Here is a 22,914-nt window from a genome sequence, read left to right as displayed (position 1 = left end):
TAAAAAAATAAAATAAAAAAGTAAAGCTGTTCATACACATTCACACACACATAAATCCAAATCCAAATGTACTACTACTAGTAGTCACTAGTCCAAATGACAGCTATTTCTAAATGATTTTGCAATATATTAAATTAATCAAGTTTATTTATAATACACAGAATTAATGAATTTATCAGACACACAAGAAAAAAAGAATAAAGTTTGTATTTCTTTAAATCCATTTTAATTACTAAATATATACAACTGTGTGTATATGACTAAGACAACAGGGATTTTAAAGTACTTATTACTTTGCCTGCCCAATAGAAGTCTATTTTTCCCTCTTACTTACCTTTCCCTTCATCCTAAGTCTATTTTCTTTCTATTTATCTAAGTATTAAAGTGATTACAAACAATTCAATATGGTGCAAAGTAAAGTTCTAATATAATAATTGAAGCTGGTTGCAATGATCATAAGGGTGGAAACAAATAAAGGCTTCCAAATCCATTAAATAAATTATCTGAATTTAAAATATCCTATAAAATAAAAGCCTAATATACTAAGTGTCTGGTCGTCAGGTTGGCCATTCAACCAATCAAAGCATAATACACTAATGATATGCCAAAGCCACTCAACCGTTCATTATGATGTGCACTGATCACCAGCGAGCAGAAAGTCAACAGGTAGACCAGTCATTATGATGTGTACTGACCACCAGGGGACAGATGCTCCAACCGGTAGATTAGCTTGCTGCTGGGGTATGGCCGATCGAGACTGAGTGAGACAGGCCGGACATGATCTAGAGCCCTCCTATGGTCCCTCCCCAGACCCAATCGTGTATTGGTGGGGTCTCTCGGGCTGGCCTGTGCCCTCTAGCAATCTGGGCTGAGGGACACCCCCCCCCCCCCGACTCACCCCCTTCCCCGACTGCTCAAATTTTGTGCACTGGGCCTCTAGTTTAAATATAATTTAAATGCAAAACAGATGTTGAGATTTCAGAATTTTATGGATTCTTCTGGGCTGGAGTGGGAGAATAAAAGATGAGGTGGGATGCCACTATTGCATACTAGTATCTAAAACAATTTCTTACTACTCCCTTCCATCAATAATCTACCCCACACCCCACACAACAAGCAGGTTCATTTAAAGAAATTGGAAAAGTTCAAGAGTATCCATATGAATATAAAAATTCCCTGCACCTGGCCAGCGTGGCTCAGTTCGTTGTGTGTCCTCCTATGCACCAGAAATGTTGGCCAGTGCTGATTTGATTCCTGGTCAAATCATATGCCCTGGTTGTGGGCTCAATCTCAGGTGGGAGGCATACATGAGGCAAATGATGGATGTGTTCTCACAGTGATATTTCTCTCCCTCCCTCCCTATCTCTTCTTCTCTTTCTAAAAATCAAAATATTCTTTAAAAATTTTGAAAGTATTAAACAGTAATTAATGAATTGATGGAGGCCTAGTATGGACAGTCTTAAAAACTAAAAACTCCTGGTGGGCCACTCTCTGCAGAGAAGCCATACTTTTTTGAGTTTTACTTTAAGGAACCCTATCAGGTTCTCATTGTGAAGACGGAAGAAAAACTCCCTAGCATTTCCAACAGGGGGAAGGAGAAAGTAATCATTAAAAAACATGTCCAGAGTGTTCTTTTCTCCTTATTATAGGCCTGCCCTCTAAGAAAATTACTTTATTAGAACCTTATCTGACCTTAGAACCTTATCTGACCTAGGCGAAGAGCAACTAGTCAACTCCAGCTCCCTTATAAGTCTGAATGTCACATAGGGAACGGAGGGGGAGAGAAAAAATAAGCTAAGAAACTCTTCTCAAAGTCACAGCCCTTAGAATCAAGGCCACTAAAACAGTGTGACTTAATCATAAGATTATATAATGCTTTCCCTTCCCACATCAACAGGACTCCACATCAACAGGACTCCAATATAACAGTGGGTTACAATGGAGAGACCTGTAAGATACATACTCTGTTTAAAAAGAAGTTTCCAAGGAATCCCAAAGACAATAAGGCAGGGCAAAAACCCCACCAAATACTAAGGGAAACTGAAGCCTCTCACACAGCCACGACGAACATTAACACAGCACACTCCCAGCCAGTTAAACATAGAACTTCACACTACAGATCTATTTACCTCAGTTTCTATTAACTGACACATTTCCAGCTTTCAACAAAAACATGTAAGGCAAACTAAATGTAAAACAAACAATACAACACAATAACAAACAAACAAACCAGAGTCTGAAGAGACAAGGCAAACATCAGAACTAGACACAGATATGGCAGAGATTTTGGAATTAAAAACAAGTATTTAAAAGACTTATTATATGATCAATATGCTAAGGCTCTAATGGAAAAGTGACAATCTGCAAGAGAAGGCTAATAAAGACAGAGATATGGAGACACTAAGAATCAAAAGGAAATGCCAAGTATTAAAAAAATAAAAATTGCCTTGTAACAAAAATAAAAATTGCCTTGATGGGATCAAAGTAGACTGAACATAGCTAAAGAAAGAACTGGTAAATTTAAAGATAACTTCCCAAACTGAAGAACAATGAGAAAAAAGAATTGGGGGGTGGGACGTGGGGGGTGGAGGAAACAGAATATCCAAGAACTGTGAGACAATTATAAAAAGTGGAATATACAAATAATGGGAAGTGAGAAAAGCAGTGTTGAAGAATGGTTGAGAATTTTCTAAAAAGTAATGATACACTAACTAAACCACAGAACTAGGAAACTCTGAGAACACTCTAAACATGATAAATGTTCACACACACACACACACACTCACACACTCACACCACACCTAAGGCACATCTTATTCAAACTGCTGAAAATCAAAGACAAAATATCTTGAAAGAAACCAGAGGAAAAACACACCTTAATGATAGAAGAGAAAGGGTAACATTATACTGATGTCTCTTGAGAACCCTGCAAGCAGGAAGAGTAGAGTGAAATATTTAGTGTTGAAAGAAAAACATCCACCAACCTAGAATTTTGTGTCCACAGAATTATTTTTCAAAAGTGAAAGAGTAATAAAGACTTTGAGAAAAAAACTAAGGGCATTTGCACAGATTTGCCTTAAGGATGTCAGAGAAGGAATAAATGGATGTAAAAGAAATATTATTATTTTTCTTACTCTTAACTGATCTAGTAAGTCAAATTTCAAAATAATAGCAACAATGTATTTGGTGATTATAGCTTTGGAATAAATGAAAGTAACAGCATAAGAGGAGTAAGAATACCTGCACCACCTATGAAGGGTCATTGTTGTTTGAAAATAGACTTACATTAGCTGTAAATACATATTTCAAATTCCATAACAACCATAAAAACGTTTTTAAAAAAGTAAAATTGATATGCTAACAGAGAAAATGAAAACATAAAATAATTAAAAACAAAGAATACAGAATAATATGGGAAGACAAAGGAGGCAAAAAACAAGTGAAACAGACATTTAAATATATGATATTAATGAACCTGTAAGTCTATCATCCTATCTGATCATCAGTTTAAATATGAGTGGATAAAAAACACCCGACTCTGTGTGGTTAAATATAAGTACAGATTAAAATTAAAGGGATGGTGAAAGATATACCATGCTAACACTGATCAAAAGAAAGTTGGAGTTATTACATTAATTACAGACAAAGCAGAATTCTGAGTAAGGATATTATGAGGGATAAAGAGAAACACTACATAATGATAAAGAGGTCAATTCTTTACAAAGACATACAATTCTTAAAGTATATGCTCCTAATACAAAGCATCAAAACATGAGTCAAAATCTGATAGAACTGAAAGGAGAAATAAAGAAATATTATATGTAAAACTCTGTCAGTAAGTGACAGATCCATCAGGCAGAAAATCAGTAAAGATAGAGATGAACTGAATAGTACCATGAATCAATTGAACCTAGCTGAAATTTATATAATACTTCAACAACAGCAGAAAATACATTCTTCTCATGCCCACTTGGAATATTCACCAAGATAGATCACATTCCAGGATGCAAAACACACCTTAACAAATTTAAAAGAATAAAAATCATATAAAGTATGCCCTTAGATCACAATGGAATTAAACTAGACATCACTAACAAAAAGATAGCTGGAATATCCCAAAATATTTGGAAATTAAATAGCACACTTCTAAAGTATTTTTAACAAGGTGAAAATGAAAATACAATTTATGAAATTTTGTGGAATATAGGTAAAGCAGTATCTAGAGGGAAAGTTACAGCATTAAATACATACATTAGAAAATATCTAAAGTCAATAACTTAAGTTTCCACCTTAAGAAATTAGAGAGCAATATAATCTCAAAGCAACCAGTAATAATAAAAGTTAGAGCAGATATTAATTAAATGACAACAGGAAATCATTAGGGAAAAAAAATCAACCAGATTAAAAGCTGGACCTATGAAAAGATCAATAAAATAGATAAAGCTCTAGTCAGCTTTTCCAAGGAAAAAAAAAAGGGGGGAGAAGTCAAAGTTTAATATCAGTAGCTCTTGCTACTGAGCCCACAACATTAAAGAGATAATAAAGAAATATTATGAATAATCCTATGCCACAAATATGCTAACTTAGATGAAATAGACTAATTCTCAAAAAAACACAATCTGCCAAAACCCACACAAGGAGAAACAGATAATCTGAATAAGCCTATGATTATTAAAGTAAATGTATCATCCTATCTAATAAAAGAGTAATACGCAAATTAACCATCACTCAGCTACACCCACAAACTGTGCCCACAAGCCACATCCACAAGCCAAACAGGAGAAAATATGCAAATAAATCCAACCAAGATGAGTATGGCAGGAGGGAAGCTTGGGTTTCCTTAGCAATGGAGGAAGTCAAGCTTTCCACCTGCCCTTGCCAGCCTAGGCCTCTGTTCAAGGTTACAAAGTTTCAATGATAGAAGATACATAAAGTATAAACAGAAAATGGTGGCAGGCAAGGAGCTGGAAAGAGCAGGAGGCTAAGGTTGCCTCCTGCAATGGAGGAAGCCAAGCTTTCCACACACCCTGGCCAGCCCAGGTCTTCGCTTAAGGTAGAAAGTTTCAATTATAGAAGATACATAAACCCCAGATACCAGGGTGCTCTGCTTGGGTCACTGGGGGGTGTGGCCAGCCTGCAAACCACCACAGGCCCCTCATCCAGGTCACCCCAAGCCCCAAAGAAACCCTCACCTGATCGGACACCCTTCAGAGCAAACCAGCCGGCCCCACCCATGCACCAGGCCTCTATCCTATCTAATAAAAGAGTAATATGCAGATTGACCATCACTCCAATATACAAAATGGCTGCCCCCATGTGGTCAAAGATCCTGCACCCATGTGGACACAAGATGGCCACCACAGATGGCCAGCAGGCGAGGGCAGTTGGGAGGGACCAGGCCTGCAAGGGAGGGCAGTTATGGGCGATCAGGCCAGCAGGGGAGGGCAGTTAAGGGTGACCAAGCCGGCAGAAGAGGGAAGTTGGGGGTGACCAGGCTTGCAGGGAAAGGCAGTTAGGGATGACCAGGCCAGAAAGGGGGAGCAGTTGGGGTTGATCAGGCTGGAGGCAGAGTGGTTAGGGGTGATTAGGCAAGCAGGCAGGTGAGCAGTTAGGAGTCAGTGGTCCTGGATTGCGAGAGGGTGCAGGCCGGGCTGAGGAACACCGTCCCCCCCAACCCCCCTGTGCATGAATTTCATGTACCAGGCCACTAGTATATATATATATATAAAAGCCAAGTGACTGGAACAACAAGTCACTAAGATGCACACTGCAGCTGGCCAACCGGCCTGATCCAGGGCAGGGCCAGCTGGCCAACCTCCCATGGCCCCTCCCCCCAATAAGAGCAGGCTAACTGGACCCCACCCATGCACGAATTCGTGCACTGGGCCTCTAGTAAAACTATATAACACACGACTGAAACCTATTGGAAACTATGGACTTTAGTTAATAACAACATATATTAGTAAACATTACTCATCAATCAAAAAATATATATAATAATTCAAGATATCAATTAATATTAAAGGAAACTTTGCAGGAAAGAGGCAGTATATGGGTACTCTGTTCAAATTTTTCTATAAACCTAAAACTGCTTTAAAAAATAGTCCACTAATTTTTTTTAAAAAGGTAAGACTAAATATTATCGCTATGAGTATGTATTAATAACTGTCTGGAAACATTAGATATTACAATTGGATGAGGGGATAAGCTGTATTAATATAGAAAACAACCATCAGTTGAAAAATATAATAAGACCATTTATGATAGCAACAAAAAGTAAGAAACACAACTGGCAATAACCTTAATAAAGTTGCATAATTTATGTGAAGAAAATATATATAGCTCTACTTGGGTAAATAAGACTATATAATACCATGAATTGATACCTTTTACTTGTAAGGGGAAAATCAATATTGGGAAATGTTCACTATTAAGCACAAACAAGAAATACCTACTCATTAAAAGCAATTAAAATGAAAATCCCAACATGCTTTTTTGGAAGATCTCTAGAAACATTTTGAGGTTTATTTGAAGTAAGAAATATCTATGCAGGCACCAACTCTGAATTATACATCATTCTAATTTTAAAAAGTATGCCCTGGCTGTTTTTTCTCAGTGGTTAAAGCACCAGCCCACAGACCAAAGGGTCTGGGGTTCAATTCCCAGTCAAGCACATGTACCTGGGTTGCATGTTTGATCCTAGTCTTAGCTGGGCGGGTGCAGGAGACAACCAATCAAAGTCTCGCATGTCAGTGTTTCTCTCTCTCTCCCCCTCTTTCCTTCCCTCACTCTCTCTCTCTAAAACATGAAAAAATATCCTCAGGTCAGGATTTAAAAACAAAACAAAACCAAAAAGTTGTATAGTGCCTGGTACAAGGTTAAGTGCTTGAAAAGATAATGGGAAATATTCTGAAAAAAAAAAAAAAATTAAGAGCGTGAATTTGCCATATCTAACATTAAAATTTACAGTGAAGATATGATAAGGAACCAGTAGAATAACAAATAATCCAGAAATAAAAGTATACAGGAATTTAGTATATATTAAAGATGACAATTCAAATGCCTAAGGGAAAGATGAACTAATTAATATGTTAGCCATTTGGAAAACAATAAAGCTAGATACATGAAACTAAATTATAGATGGAACAAAAAGTTAAAATATTAAAGTAGAGGAAGGCAATAAAATGTGTATTTTATAATCTTAGTGTTGAGAAGGTCTTTCTAAACATGAGATAAAACCATTTATTTCTTTAGTCTGTCAACTGAAAGTCCTTGAAACAATAACAAACTTAAAAGTGATGAGTAGGAGCTTAACTACCATTTCTTATTAAAAGACATCAGATGTTCTTGCAGAAATACTTTATTCCAGGTATGGGGCAGGAAATGTACAAGAGAAGCCTGAAACATTATGTCTAGCAGAAAGCAAGAAAGCTATCAAAAAAATTATTTTAAGATCACAACCAAAGGACTTGGAAACCAGCTTGAATAGGCCTTCAATAGTCAAAGATATGACAAATGAATAGAACATCAAGTAGTATATAATAACTGGAATGAATTAAAACATTTCAAAATGTTTAAATTAATAATTTCATTTATAATGGATACTGAAATAAAAGACCACCAACCAACCAAACCTCGTGGTCACCTTTGTACAGTGTTAGTAAAGAACTCATTATTTTGAAAATTGGTAAATAAAAGAACCTATCTAATCTTTTCTCTAGAAACTATTCCTCAGAGAAATCAAAGTATTGATAAAAGAACTTTTATATTTTAAAACACTTAATGAATTAATGGATCTATGCAATGATTCTAATGGCTGTTTACCTCACAAAAATAGAGCCAAGATACTACTTATTTCCTGATGGAAGTACCCATGTCATTTCTAAAATGATGGTAGCATGGAACAGAGTGCAGAACCTCGGAGGGAAGACAGAAGGGTGGATGGGTGGGAGGTAATCAACCAAAGACCTTGAATGCATAGCTCATGGACACAGACAATAGGGTGCTGAAGGCCTGGGGTTGGGAGAGGGAAGACTGGGGCGCGCTGGAGGGGGTCAATGGGAAAAAAAGGGGACATATGTAATACTTTCAACAATAAAGAATTATTCAAAATAAAATGGTTGTTTATAAAAATCAAACCAAAATGATCAAACATCTAGACCTAACTAACAACTGACAGAAAATGTAGGGTCAGAGTAACATGCCAAACAATACCAGCAAAATTCAGATTGTGAAGCTCTATGGGACAAATGAACTATTTTTATCAACGAAAAAATGCAAGGAAAACAATTAAAGGGTGGGAAGGGTAATCTACAGATTTAAAAGAGATTTAAAGGACTTCTCAACCAGAGGCAATCTTGTATACCAATTCAAAATCTAAATAAACAAAACAAATGAACTCGATATCTGAAGAACTCAATACAGAGTGGGTCAAAGGTAGGTTTAAGTTGTAAGTATGAGAAACAGTCATGAATGGTTTTGCATGCTCACAACTGTAAGCCTATTTTGGCCCACCCCATATTGAAGGGATTAACATTCTTTTTCTGCAGAGGTGTAGATTATGTTTAAAGATGGGGGAGGGGATGTCTCCATTTTTTCAAGATACATGCCTGCAGATGAAAAACACAATCCTAGTATGCACTGATACCATGGTACACGTGTGGGTGGCTCAATGAAACAATCTATATGATATACAGAAAAAAAGAATTACAAATACAAAACGTCTATATAAAGTATGATAGTACTACAGATATAATCAAAGACAGGTTAAATGCATATTCAAAACCACTTTAATTCTATGAAAGCATTAAAGCATATGATTATTGCAACTTTAAATAGCAACACTAACCAACTGAGCAACTTGGCCAGGGTGATTTCTTAAAATACTCTAGACTAGGGGTGTCGAACTCAATCAGAGAAGGGGCCAAAATCTAAAATCCAGCCTAAATCGCGGGCCGAATGGTTTACTGAACAGTCATAAACTGTCATTGTGATGGAAACGCAGCGGAGTGCAGTGATGACAGCGCGGTGCGGGCCACATTGCAAGGCCTGGCGGGACGGATTTGGCCCGTGGGCCTTGTGTTTGACACATGTGCTCTAGACACTTGAAGTAAAGCAGCTATTATTAAACTTTATAGTCAACAAATAGTTACCTACTCCAAAAGCTACACATTCAAAAAGATATATGGTTGAATTAAATGAATGAAAAAAATAACCAGAAACCACCTAGAGCACTAATTTTTAAGCAAGCTTAAAAAAAAATTTTTTTTAAGAAAAAAAGGAAGGGTGCTCACTTCGGCAGCATATATACTAAAATTGGAATGATAATACAGAGAAAATTAGCATGGCCCCTGTGCAAGAATGACACGCAAATTCGTGAAGCATTCCATATTAAAAAAAAAAAAAAAAAAAAAAAAAGAAGGAAGGAAGGAAGGAAGGGAGATTAAGAAACGTGGATCAGCTGCCTTCCCTACGCATCCTGACTAGGGATCAGATCTGCAACCTAGGCCTGTGCCCTGACTGGTGCAACAGGATGATGCTCCAACCAACTGAGCCACACCAGCTGGAACTAAAGAACCTTTCTGACAAACAGATTATACAGTATGATCTAGCACACACACACACACACACACACATATATATGTAATATACTTAATAATAACTAGAAACAATACTTACCCTTACTAACATGAATAGACTCTGATATATTTTATTCATTTGTTAATTGCAAAGGAAAGAAATAAAAACTTACTGGTAGAGACTGAACAAGATGATCTCATGACCCCACTTCTGGGTTGAGATTTTAACATGAGAAACACTGTCCAAAGAAATTTTGCATACTGTTAACAATCCCTGGGCTACATTGATAGCCACAATCCTACAACAAATCTGTATATGAAGTTCAATGAAATACAAAGTCTAATATTATGAAGAGCAAATATAATTTTTAAAATTATCTGATTTCTGCTATCAGAAAAAGAAAAGGGCATATTGGATATCTAAAAGATGAGAAGTATTATTTCAATAAGACAAGTACATTAGTCTTAGAACTCTAAAATGTGACATGGCAAAGGTTCTTGGCTGAGTATTGTTAAAGGAACTAAGATTTTGTTTTTATCAAATTTAAAACAAGCCATTTTTCCTAACAGATTATTAAGTTTCAATATATAGAAATTCTTCAGTGTCCACTAACTTATAGTCACTTAAAAAAAACCTATCTCTTTTCATAGCCAAACAAAAAAATCAGATTCTCTTGTTGAAAACTAACATCTTGCTTCCAGTCAAGATGGCGATGCAGTACTAATAACCTCTAATAACCACATCAAAACTACAACTACACCACAGAACCACCATTTCAAAACCACCTGAAATCTATCTGAACAGAAATACTCATTTAAAAGTACAGAGAATAGTCACATTGAGACTAATAGGAGGGAAAGACATGCAGAATGGGCTGGCCCCCCTCAAAGTATGAGGACATATGGGAGGAACTGAACTGTCTGGAATCAGGTCAAAAGCTGGAGGGGCAACTTTCTCCCAGACAGAAGTGCTGGCATAGGACGTTGTTCCTTTTCTGAGCTCTTCCCCCAAAGAGCCCAAAGGCAGGTACTATTTCTGAGTCTCCATCAACCTGATTAATTTAATAGTTAGCCCCACCCTGATGACTGCTTGAGACCCCACCCAACTCAACTTTTGGGTCCACCCACGTCCTTCAGACTATTCCATGTAGAAGGCCTGTCTTGGCTCGTGCTGCCAATTTTCCTAAAAGACTTTCCTAAAATATCTCAAACAAGCAGCATCTGCCCTCTGCATAACTCTACCTTTTGCTAAGTAATCCCAGGCCTGGCACTAGCACTCGTTTCACAGCTTGACATCTTCCAGACACCTCCAAGCCGTCACAAGTAGTAGCCAGCTGCAGATCATTTTGAAGCTCATGTCCAGTGGCCCTGGGCAGGGCACAAGCAAGGGCTAACATTGGCTTCCATATCCCAGGAGGCACTGATCCAATGTACCCAACAGACAGCTTCAAACCATGCTGAAACACCTCCCACCACCTCCATGATCAACAAACTTGGGTAGACTCACTGGGTACCTGAGACCTGCTAAAGTGAGTTCTGCTCTGTGGGGTCAGTCTGGGGGTAAATCACTCCCATTGATGTACTAACAATAATCAAGGCACAATTACAACAGCAGGGTGTATGCAGCTCACATGGAGGGCACATTTGGGAGCACCCAGTTCAGGAGACCAGTGAGGCTGTGCCTCACCTACAGGACACCTACTACATAAGGTCACTGTACCAAGACTAGGAGCCATAGCAGCTCTACCTACACAAAGACACAAACACAGACAGGTAGCCAAAATGAGGAGACAAAGAAATATGTCTTAAATTAAAGACCAGAACAAAACCTCAGAAAAAGAACTAAACAAGATGGAAACTCAGAATCTATATCAGATGCAGACTCATGAGTTCAAAACACTGGTTTAAGGATGCTCAATTAAAGTGGGGGAAGAATAGATGAACTTAGTGAGAACTTCAACAAAAAGATAGGAAACAAAAATGGAGATAGAAAACATTTCTAAAAAGCACCATTCAGAAGCGAATAACACAATAAAAAATACATTACAGAGAATCAATAGTAGAGTAGATGAAACAGAGAATCAAACAAATAATTTGGAATACGAGGAAGCAAAAAAAACCACACTGAATCAGAACAGCAAAAAGAAAAAGATTCCCCCAAAATGAGGATACTATAAGGAGCCTCTGGGACAATGTCAAGTGTATCAACATTCACATCGTGGGATGGCAGAAGGAAAGGAGAAAGAGGAGCAAGAAACTAAAAACCTATTTTTAAAAATGACAAGAAAACTTCCCTAACCTGGTGAATAGAATAGAGATACAAGTCCAATAAGCGCAGAGTCCAAAATAAGATGAACCCAAAGAGACCCATACTAAGACACATCATAATTAAAAAGGCAAAGGTTAAAGATAGAGAATCTTAAAAGCAGCAAGAAATAGCAGTTAGTTACCTACAAAGGAGCTCCCATAAGACTGTCAGCTGATTTATCAACAGAAACTTTTGCAGGGTAGAGGAACTGGCAAAAATATTCAAAATTATGAAAAGCAACCAAGATTACTCAGCAAAACTATCATTTAGGATCAAAGCACACATAAAGTGCTTCCTAGATATGAATCTAAAGCTAAAGGGATTCATCACCAAAAAACTAGTGTAAGACATATTAAAGTGTCTCATTAAGAAAATGATTAAAAATATGAATGAAATGGAAATAAATGCATATCTACCAACAGTTAATAACTTTTATTTACTGATTTTAGAGAAAGAGAGGAACGGAAAGAGAGAGACATCCAGGGAGAAAAACACCAATTTGTTGTTCCACTTATTTACTCACTCACTGGCTGCTTCTTGTATGTGCCCTGAACAAGACTGAACCTGCAACCTGGTGTATCAGGATAACACTCTAACCAACTGAGCTACCCAGCCAGGACAACAATTACTTTAAATGCAAATCAAATGGATTAAATGCTCCAAAGACTTAGGGTGACTGAATGGAAAATAAAATAGAACCCTTACATATGCTGTCTACAAGAGACTCACTTCAGTTGGAAAGACAGACTGAAAGCAAGGGGATGGAAAAAGTTATTTCATGAAAATGGAAACAAACAAACAAACAAATTAAAAAAAAACTTACACCAGACAAAATAGATTTTAAGCAAAGACTATAGGAGGAAAAAAAAAAGCTCAGCAATTCCACTTCTGGGTGTTTATTCAAAGAAACCTAAAATACTAAATAAAAAAGACATATTTATATGTTTATTGTAACATTTTTTATAATAGCAAAAATATGGAAGCAACTTAAGTGTCCATCAATAGACAAACAGATAAGTAAATGATGCATATATACAGGGTAGGGTAAAAATAGCTTTATGGTTGTTCATATGGAAAATAATTAATAAATAAAAATATAAGAATAAATTCTTTTGCATACTCACAACTCTAACCCTTTTACCCCACCCTTTATAATGGAATATGGTTCAACCATAAAAAAGAATGAAATCTTGCCATCCACAACAACATGGATCCACAACAACATGGATCCACAACAACATGGATCCACACAAGAGGGTATTGTGCTGACTGAAATAAGTCAGACAAAGAAAGACAAATGCCAGATGACTTCACAAATGTGGAATCTAAAAAACAAAATAAACAAGCAGAATAGAAACAGACTCATAGATATACAGGATATTTTGAGGGTTGTCAAAGGGGAGGGAGCTTGGGGAAAAAGGCAAAGGGATTTAGAAGTACAAATTGGTATAGAATAGACACAGGGAAATAAAATACAGCATAGGGAATATAATCAATAATATAATAACTATATATGGTGTCAGATGGTACTACGTTTATTAGGGTGATCACTTCATAAATTATGTAAGTGTCTAATCATGCAGTTGTAAATCTGAAACTAATATAATATTGTACATATATAATTTAAAAATAAAAAATATAATGAAATGAAATGAATTAAAAAACAAAATCAAACAAACATACTAATGACTTTCTGCAAATTACTTTGCTAGAACCTTGTAAATAACATGACTTACATCTGGAATTAACATACAGTATTTTCCGGCGGGTCGTCTTATACGCCGGAAAATACGGTATGTCAGATGCTAGGACAAAAAAATCAAAACAAACAAAAAAATTAATATTGAAACACATTCCCTAACAGCCTACTATTGAAGCTCTTCCCGATATTTATGTAAATTTCTTAGCTTAGGTGCCACTGGATCTACATAAGCATCACTCTTAAATTAGAATAAAATATTTTTGTTAAAAATGGTTTAAAAAGAAAATTTTCATAAACTATAGATGACAGAAATTGGAATGTAAAAGCATTCTAAAACAAAGAACATTTATGTATATCAAATAAAATTGCCATTTACTTTTTACAAGACTGCCACAGACACATGAAGTTGTGTCCAGGTTTTCTCACTGAATCCCCATGTTGACTAGATGCACTGAATGGAGAAGGCTGAGAACTGTTAGGCTGGTTCTGCACTTGTACAGCTGGTGAAGGCGTCATAGGAGTGTTCTGTGGAAAAGCACAACCGCATGATTTGTGAGATGACATTAGAAAACATTCATATCTTATAGTCTAAGCTTCTAAGTTTGATTATGTTGATAGTTGTGCACTTCTAACATAAAATTTACATTTGTAGTTTTAATGATTATCTTTTAAAAGTATTTTTTTAATTTAAAAAATGATTTAAAAAGATAGCTATTTTTACAGATTCCTTTATTTCACTTGACTACAGAGGCAAGATCACATTGTTGTTATTGTTATAGAATATACATTATTTAGAATTAAGATTTTTTATATTAATAAATTAGGTAGCAACACACGATTATAGATTAAAATGACTATAAATGCACCCATTTGACTTACTTACGCATATTCTTCACAAGAACAAATCAACTACAAATTATTATTTCTCTGCATATTTCCTTTTAGATTTTGTAATAAATGTGGCAAAAACAGTGTCAGTAGAAAGCAAAGAAAATTTCAGAATAAAAAAATAATAATTTAACCATTTAAGTAAAATGTTGTCAATATTATTTTATAGTAAGGTGTTTAACTAACAACTTTAGTTTTTAAAGTTGCTCAGTTATACTTTTGATGAATAATACAATCGAAAGGATACTAATTGTAGGTATTAACCTTTTAAATATAAGGTGTTTCCCCTGCCTTTCTATATCACATCCCTTTCTCTCTGAAAAATATATAGTTAAATAATTATAATGTAGCTTAAAACAATTTGAGGTGATACATTTTCTTTGAATACTTAACTCAGATTTCGTTTATAAAATAACAAAGGGAAAAATAATATCCAATTTCTCCTAGAAACGGTGGCACATTTTCAAAGCATTCTTTAAAGTCAATAAATTTAAACTGAGAAAATATACTTGTTTATTAGGAAATATTGGAAATGGTTGGGTAAAATTTAGTTTAAAATCTCTGAAAGTCTCAGATTAAGAAGTCATAATAACTTTTAAAAAATAGGCAAAACACTAACATATAAGGCTATATACCATAAAAGTTAGAAAGAAAATAAAATGTTGAAAAAGTTCTCAGAAATGTAAATTCATACAATATTGTGAGCTCCAAGCTCAAAGGAGAAACAATCCACTTTTGGGATATGATGAAATTGTTTCTATAATAGAATCTTACCCTTAAGAATGCATGAAAAACACGCATGTTGGGGCAATGCAGGTGTGTCATGGATAAGATGTGAACTTTCCAGCTTGAAAGATCAGAACTCAAATTTCAATATGCCTTTTTCCCCCTTTATTGATTAAGGCATTGCATATGTGCCCTTATCCCCCGTACCCCTCACCCCACTCTCATTCATGCCCTCACACCCTGGTGTCTGTGTCCATTGGTTATGTTTATATGCTTGCATACAAGTCCTTTGGTTGCTCTCTCCCCCTTCCTCCCTACCTCCCCTACTTTTCCTCTGAGGTTTGAGCATCTGATTGATGTTTCTGTCTCTGGATCTGCTCTTGTACATCAGTTTATGTTGTTCATCAATATGCCTTTTAACTAGCTTTGTGACCTTGGGCAACCTACTTATTCTCTCTGAACCTCAGTTCCCTCATCTATAAAGTGTAAGCAATAAAATCTGTCTTATGAGATGATGGGAAGACTAGAGAAATTATACATGAAGAGCCTAGCTCTAGATTCTCAATAAATGGCAAGTGTTACTATTATTATTATTATTCTAATAGAGAAGTCCAGAAGGAAAATAAAATTTTGGAGGAAAGATGATTGATTTTACTTTGGGGACAGTGACAGATCACCAACTACAAATGTCTATCAACACAAATTAATGCTGGAAACATGCATCTGACAATGTATTGTACTGCATATTTTTCAAAGTACAACTTAAATTCTGTTTTAAGAAGTAGGTCGTTTACATAAGAATGCAAAATATATTTCTTTCTGGATATAAAAGTTTACTTTTTCTTTATATTCTTGTTTGCAGTGACTTACCAAATCATTAATGCATCCTTAACTGAAATGTAAATGTAAAGTAGATTTCAAAGTGATGTTTATTTGGAATGGTTACTCTTGAAGAATATTCTATATCAATGCTCTACTCTGTTGAGAAAGAGCTAATTTTTACTATTAGTTTCTTCTTTTAATCAAGACAGAAAAGGCACAACTCCCACAGTGAGTGACCAGAAAAGTAAAATTACACAACAGATTTGAAACAATTCTGTGATTTCTGTGTATGTAAAGTTAACATAAAATGTTAATGTAGCAGACGTGTGTGTGTGTGCGTGTGCGTGTGTGTGTGTGTGTGTGTTAGCAAACATCGTTTTTTGTTAAAACAAGAAATTATAATCTTTTTTTCCTTTATCACCTTTTCAAGAGTAAATTATGGCTGAAAATTCTCGGTTACACTATTTCCTGATATAAAACTTGGAATATCAGGCTCTTAAATCCTTACTTTCTTATTAATATTAAACTTTAAAATAAATTTAACTTAAAATAAATTTAGACTATTCTAAAACTTAAACATTTAAATCTGTTAGAAAAACTATAGCCATATCTATTTTTCTCAAAATAAATTCTTTATTAAGTACTAAAAACATACTTTGTTCAGTTTGAAATCATTTATAAAATGAAACTGGTTGAGGTATCGGGTCTAGTAATAATTAACGTCGTTTTTAAACATTCATTTAAAATCTTGCTTGGCGTTGACTTGTATTGACATAACCTTCAAACACGTGGTATCTACAGAACGTGTGAAGTGCAATTAACAAGTTTTGCTTGAAAAAGTTTGTGTTTGGTTTGGTTTTTGTTGCAAAACTAGGGCTAAGAAGATGGCGGATGAAGAGCATATTCGGCACTGCATGCTTTACGAGTTCCAATTAGGAAGAAAAGCAAGTGAGGCTGCAAAAAACATCTGTAGTGCTCTTGGTCAAGATGCAGTTAGCGCCAGAAAATGCCAGCGTTGGTTTGAGAAATTTCACGAGGGAAATTTTTCGTTAGATGACAAGAGTGGTCGAGGCCGTGTGTCCAATTTTGATCAAGAAGCTCTTCAAGCTCTTTTGGTGCAAAATCCTCTAATTACCCAACAAGAGCTTGCGACAACTTTAAATTGTTCACAAAAAACAATTTCCAATCAATTGCGTGCACTTGGCAAAGTCCAAAAGTTTGGAAAATGGGTTCCTCATGAGTTGACCGACAACAACCATAATCAAAGAGTCACAATTTGCAGTTCGCTCCTCTCTCGTCAAAACCGTTTGCCGTCTTTAGAGCAAATTGTTACCGGAGATGAAAAATGGGTGTTGTATGTTAATTTGAAAAGGCGGCCTCAATGGTTGGACAAAAATGAGGCTCCACAGCCCACGCCAAAACCTGACTTGCATGCGAAAAAAGTGATGTTGTGTGTTTGGTGGAATTTTAAAGGAATTCTTCATTATGAACTTTTACCATCTAACCAAACCATTACAAGTGCAGTGTATAGTGCCCAATTGGAAAGGTTAGCCCAAGCTTTAAGAGAAAAAGAACCCGCGCTGATTAATCGGAAGGGCGTAATTCTTCACCACGATAACGCATGACCGCATACTGCAAGAATCACTGCTGAAAAACTGCGCCAGTTGGAATGGGAAGTTCTCCCTCAACCTGCATATTCTCCTGATATTGCCCTTTCCGATTACCATTTGTTTCGTTCTTTGCAAAACTTTCTTCTTGGAAAAAAATTTAATAATGAAGAATGCCTCAAAAATGCATTGACCGAATTTTTTGCATCAAAATCACAAGAATTTTACAACAGAGGGATTAAAATGCTTCCTGAGCGTTGGGCACAAGTAGTAGAAAACAACGGCAACTATATTGTTGATTAAATTTTGTTGTATTGTTTAAATAAATTCGATTTAAAAAAGTATTAGAAAACGACATTAATTATTACTAGACCTAATAAATAAGATGACAAATAAACCAGACACTAGGATATCTAAGATCTAACTGAAGGAACTGGGAAAGTGCATTCTAAAAATGAAGTAAGAAAAGATAGTTGTAAATCCTTGTAGGGAGGAAGAAATAGATTTACTCTAACTTTGTCTAGACGTACAGATCTTTAGACAGAATTAAGACAACAATAGAACTCATGAGAAACAGATGTTCTGTGTGTGGGTGGGAAATTTACTTCAACGCTTAAAAATGAGGATTCTGTACAAGATAACATCTCAGGCTTTTCCTGCTTAAATATTCCCTCATTTTCTTAAACTATGATCCCCCCCCCCCTTGTTAAATATAAATCTAGTTAATACATTCCAAGCCTTTCTTGTAAGAATACAACTGAGATGTAAACAAAAAATACTGTTTAGTGGTAATGCTTTGCTTAGTTATGTGCTCCTGGTCTACAAATTCGAACACCAGTACTCTAAATAAAAACCCAAATCTTATTCTCCTGATTCTTGCTGAAGTGATCTATGCTGCCCCTTTAAGGCTACAGATCTGCTTGCTGATGGGTTGAGTAACTTTTTAAGTTCAAAATTTTATATGCCAACCAAATACCAATTTTAGAAATAAAGAATGTTGCAATTTTCAATAAATTACATTCTTGAAAAGAATACATAGAAATTTAATACACAAAAAAAGAAGGAACCAGGAAGATACCAATATTCAGTTTACACAGTACCATTTTAGGAAAGATTCATGTGTGAAGGACAGGGAACTGGAAGCAACATATAAAAATACTTGAAATAGGAACATTCTTTAAGTAAACTATTTTTACATACAAGAATTTGGCATATCATCACACCATGAAATTAATATTTATGCATGTTTAACATGTGCTTTAAATGCTCCTGAGAAAGACAAGTCTTTAGGTAAGTATTTGTAAACTAAAAATTGTTTCATTTTTCAATTCCTTTTTCCTTTTTCTTTATAGCTTCAGAAGATACCAATTCCTAAAGAGCGAAAGAGGACAGGATTTTGAGAAACAGTATCTAACTAGCAAATATAACAGAATGAAATTAAGTAACTATGAATAAAAAAGTTGCCTTGAGTAAATACAATTTATTTTGTATTTATATAAATTACTCATTTACAATACTACTGAAATACAAAGTCTATGATCATACAATTTACTTTCATATATTGTTCTCTATTGCTAAATTTTTCCTGAAATTAAATTAATGAAGCTGATTAATAGGAGAAGGAATAAACTCAAAAATGAAGTAACAATGGTATTAGAAAAGATTAGCTGTTGGCCATTCTCAGCGGGGTCATTTTCCTGTAGTCTTTCTACACCCAAGCATTCTGCAAGTCTGGAAATCCTTTCTTGGGGTCCAGATGCCTCCTTAACATCTCCAGATCCCTTAAACTTGTGAAAATAATGTTTGGCTTAATAAAATAAATAAATAAATAAATAAATAAATAAATAAATAAATAATCACATTTAAAATCCTCTATTTCATCTACTCTATTAAGGAACCAATTCAAATGTAAAATGGTGTTAAACCAAGGTCTAAAATGCAACTTTAAGAGTATATAAAGAAATGTAAAGAATCTGAAAATGGTTTTCTCTTAGCAGACTTTTTAAAAAATTTTTATTGTATTGATTTTAGAGACAGAGAAGAAAGGGAGAGAGAGATGGAAACATCAATTTGCTGTTCCATTTATTGGTTGTTTACCATATGTGCCCTGACTGGGGATCGAACCCACAACCTTGGTGTTATCAGGATGATGCTCTAGCCAACTGAGCTACCCAGTCAGAGCTATTAGCAGGCTCTTAAGAAGGCCCAACAGTCTACCCTTCAAAAGAAACCTATAATGTCATCTTGAACAGTATCCTAATCAGGAAGATAAAATATTACCTGCACCATTACTGAGTGCCTATGTAGCAGGCAGTGTGCTAAGTACTATACATAAGAATGCTTATTTTTTACTCTCATTCTCATAGACAACATGTCTATGTCTCTTTTTCTTAGCAAATTTTTAAGTTTTTACATGCCAACCAAATGCCAATTTTAGAAATAACTACAATTTAAACCCAGATTAGGAACAAATGGATGACTTTTATGGCTCGAATTAAAATGCATGTAAGTCCAATTTATTAAGAATTTTAGCATTAATGTTCTAAAGTTATCATTTAATGGTAATCACATCCCATATCATAATAGTTCAGTTAATGAGTATGTTAGATATAAAAGGGCTTTCTAGAACTTTAAAAAAAGAAACCTTTTAGAATAATGGAGAAATGAGTTTTGGTTTCAGACACACACCCAGCTTTCAGTCCTTGTACCACTTGGTATTTGTGGTGAACAATATTAGGCCAACATGGCAGTGACCCTGGGTGACTTATTTACATCCAGGACCTCATCTCTAAAATATAGTTAAAATTCTTAACTAATAGAGTTGTGAAGATTAAATGAGAAAATGCTTTAGCCCAAAGTTCCTAGCACAGGTTCTGGTCTGATATAGTATTATTGTTTTTGTTACTTAGGTTTCATTATGGAATATAACCACATTGAAAGATTAAAAATACAAAATATAAGTATTGAAATGATTTCACAGTAATGCAGTTTTTCTCTAATTTGGCTTACTCTATAGTAACTATTTAGGATAATAAAGGTATATACAAGGAATTTACAGCAGGCACATAATCAAGATGAACTGGGAGATTAAATAAAAGAAAATTATAAAAACCCAACTAACTACATGCTAGACATTACACTAACATTTTTTAGTGTTTAATAAAAAACTCAATTTGTAGAAGTTTGAGTAAAGATGATTTAGTATTTTTTACCCAAACTCAATATTAATTATTGCCATGTTCATAACATCCACTAAAGAATAATTAAAGTACTTAGGTACCCTGAAATACATCTGAGCAATACTAACATATGAGTGACAGTCTCATTATGCCTCCAGAACAGCACTGTCCAGCTTTATCCATTCACATGAACAAAGATACATATTATGAATGAACTACGTATTCTGAAGAAAGGGATCCTCTGATCTTTCATCTTTTTTTTTTTTTTAAGTATATTTTTATTGATTTCAGAGAGAGGAAGGGAGTGGAAGAGATAGATCGAAAAATCAACGATGTGAGAGAATCATTGATTGGCTGCCTCTGCACGCCTCATATTGGGATTGAGCCCAAAACCTGGAGATATCCCTTGACCAGAATCAAACCTGGGAACCTTCAGTCCGCAGGTCAATGCTCTATCCACTGAGCCAAACTAGCTAGGCTATTCTTTCATCTTTTTTTTGCTTCCTCTCCTTTCCCCACACTTAGGTTTAGTATTAATGCTAACAATGACTGCAGATCTGCTATCATCACCATAAGCACAGAGAAGAAACCCAAGCCAGAAGAGTGCTAGTCGAGTTGGCAAGTCACAGAAGGTTCTGGCTATGTAGTAATAATTAAGAAAGAAAGAGTGAAGGAGAAGTGATACAGGAAATAGGTGAGAGACAACTGTTAGGTGAATCCCTAGTATCGGTAGAAACAGCTTACAGGATTATCCTTAAAGTCTTTATAGGCTAATTGAACCCTCAATATAGTAGCACTGACCTAGAAAACACATTTCTTTACAAAGACATGCAGATGGAATAGAAGATATTAAAAAGGGAAGAGCAGAAACATGACAATAGAGCAAGGGAATAAGAAACACAAAATTAAAAATATAAAATAGCTGAAATTATACTGATAAATAATATTTTTTTAAAAACAAAGGTTATTGATTCAATACATAAATATAACAAGAACACACTTGATAATTCTTATGAGATTCATCCTTTTTACAGAAGTACTATGAAAAGAGCTTTAAAAAGCCCACACATGTCAAAATCAAATACAGAAATTCCCTTTTGGAGTATTCTTAGCAGTAACACTACCCCACCCCAAACTCCAAGAGACAATTACACTTTAAAAATTCTCCAAAAGATTAGATTACAAGTGCTTCTCCACCTTGGGTCTATAGAATTACTAATTTGGATTTATAACAAAACTAGAGGCCCTGTGCATGAAAACTCATGCACTGGATGGGGGAGTCCCTCAGCCCAGCCCGCTCCCTCTCAGAGTCCGGGAGCCCTCAGGGGCAGGAGGCGACCCGGTGATCAGGGGAAGGCGATGCTCCATCACACCTCTGCCGCTGCCACTGCTGGCAGCGTAAGCCTCAGCTGGCCCTGGGCGGCTGCTGCCATCCAAGGCTTACCTGCACCTCAGGCTGGTTCTGGGGAGCTGAGGAGCTGAAGGGACTGGGGGACTCCAAAGCAGGAGTGCGGGGTAAGCCCGGCCTTACACCTGCCGCCCCAGTGGGGTTGAGGGGACTGGGTGTGGCCATCTTGTGGCTGTGGGTGCAGCTACCTTTGAGGGTGTGACAGTCAATTAACATATCCCCTCCTTATTGGCTGTGAACACTGCCAAATTTACAAAGGTGAGGGTCAATTAGCATATTCTCTTTATTAGATATTTAAACTATAGGCTAAGTCAGTGATTTTCAACCTCTTTCATCCCATGGCACACATATACTAATTACTAAAATTCTGCAACTTATTTGACAAAAGAATAGTTATAAATTTGATTCATTCACACCAGACAACTATTGTGTAGGCCATTTTCATTTTTTAATTTATAATCTAAGGGAAAAGGGATCAGTGCTCCTGACTAAATAGTTAGGTATTACATGTTTTAAAAATTCTTGGAGGCCACCAGTGTTCCTCTTGTAGCACACAGGTTTAACAATTGAAAACCGTTTAACATTACAAAAAACAGAGAAAAAAGAGCGCAACAGCTTGAGTATATTGATAAGCTGACACTTAACACTTCGAGACAGAAAAACAGTATATTTCCCCTTAAAATAGTATTTCCAGAT

The 22,914-nt window shown here is 35.6% G+C and overlaps 1 protein-coding gene and 1 non-coding gene across 6 annotated transcripts in view; one reads left to right on the top strand and one right to left on the bottom strand.

The window, feature by feature from the left end:
- ARID2 (AT-rich interaction domain 2) overlaps window positions 1-22,914 on the bottom strand; it is a 155,834-nt gene that overhangs the window by 25,036 nt on the left and 107,884 nt on the right. For all 5 annotated transcript variants that reach the window (XR_006742830.1, XM_036456167.2, XM_045587935.1 and 2 more), the window contains one exon: window positions 13,965-14,113. Coding sequence is in view for 4 of the 5 variants with exons in the window: in XM_036456167.2 (XP_036312060.1) it covers window positions 13,965-14,113 (149 nt within the window). In the remaining variant the exon portion in view is untranslated. The remainder of the gene's footprint in view (window positions 1-13,964; window positions 14,114-22,914) is intronic.
- LOC118730964 lies at window positions 9,286-9,395 on the top strand. Its single transcript, XR_004991689.1, has one exon. It is a non-coding gene; the product is annotated as a U6 spliceosomal RNA (small nuclear RNA).

Source organism: Pipistrellus kuhlii, unplaced genomic scaffold (genome assembly GCF_014108245.1).
Source record: "Pipistrellus kuhlii isolate mPipKuh1 unplaced genomic scaffold, mPipKuh1.p scaffold_m20_p_3, whole genome shotgun sequence".
Lineage (NCBI taxonomy): Eukaryota > Metazoa > Chordata > Mammalia > Chiroptera > Vespertilionidae > Pipistrellus > Pipistrellus kuhlii.
The sequence above is the reverse complement of the archived record's forward strand: the minus strand, read 5'-3'. Positions and strand labels throughout refer to the sequence as shown.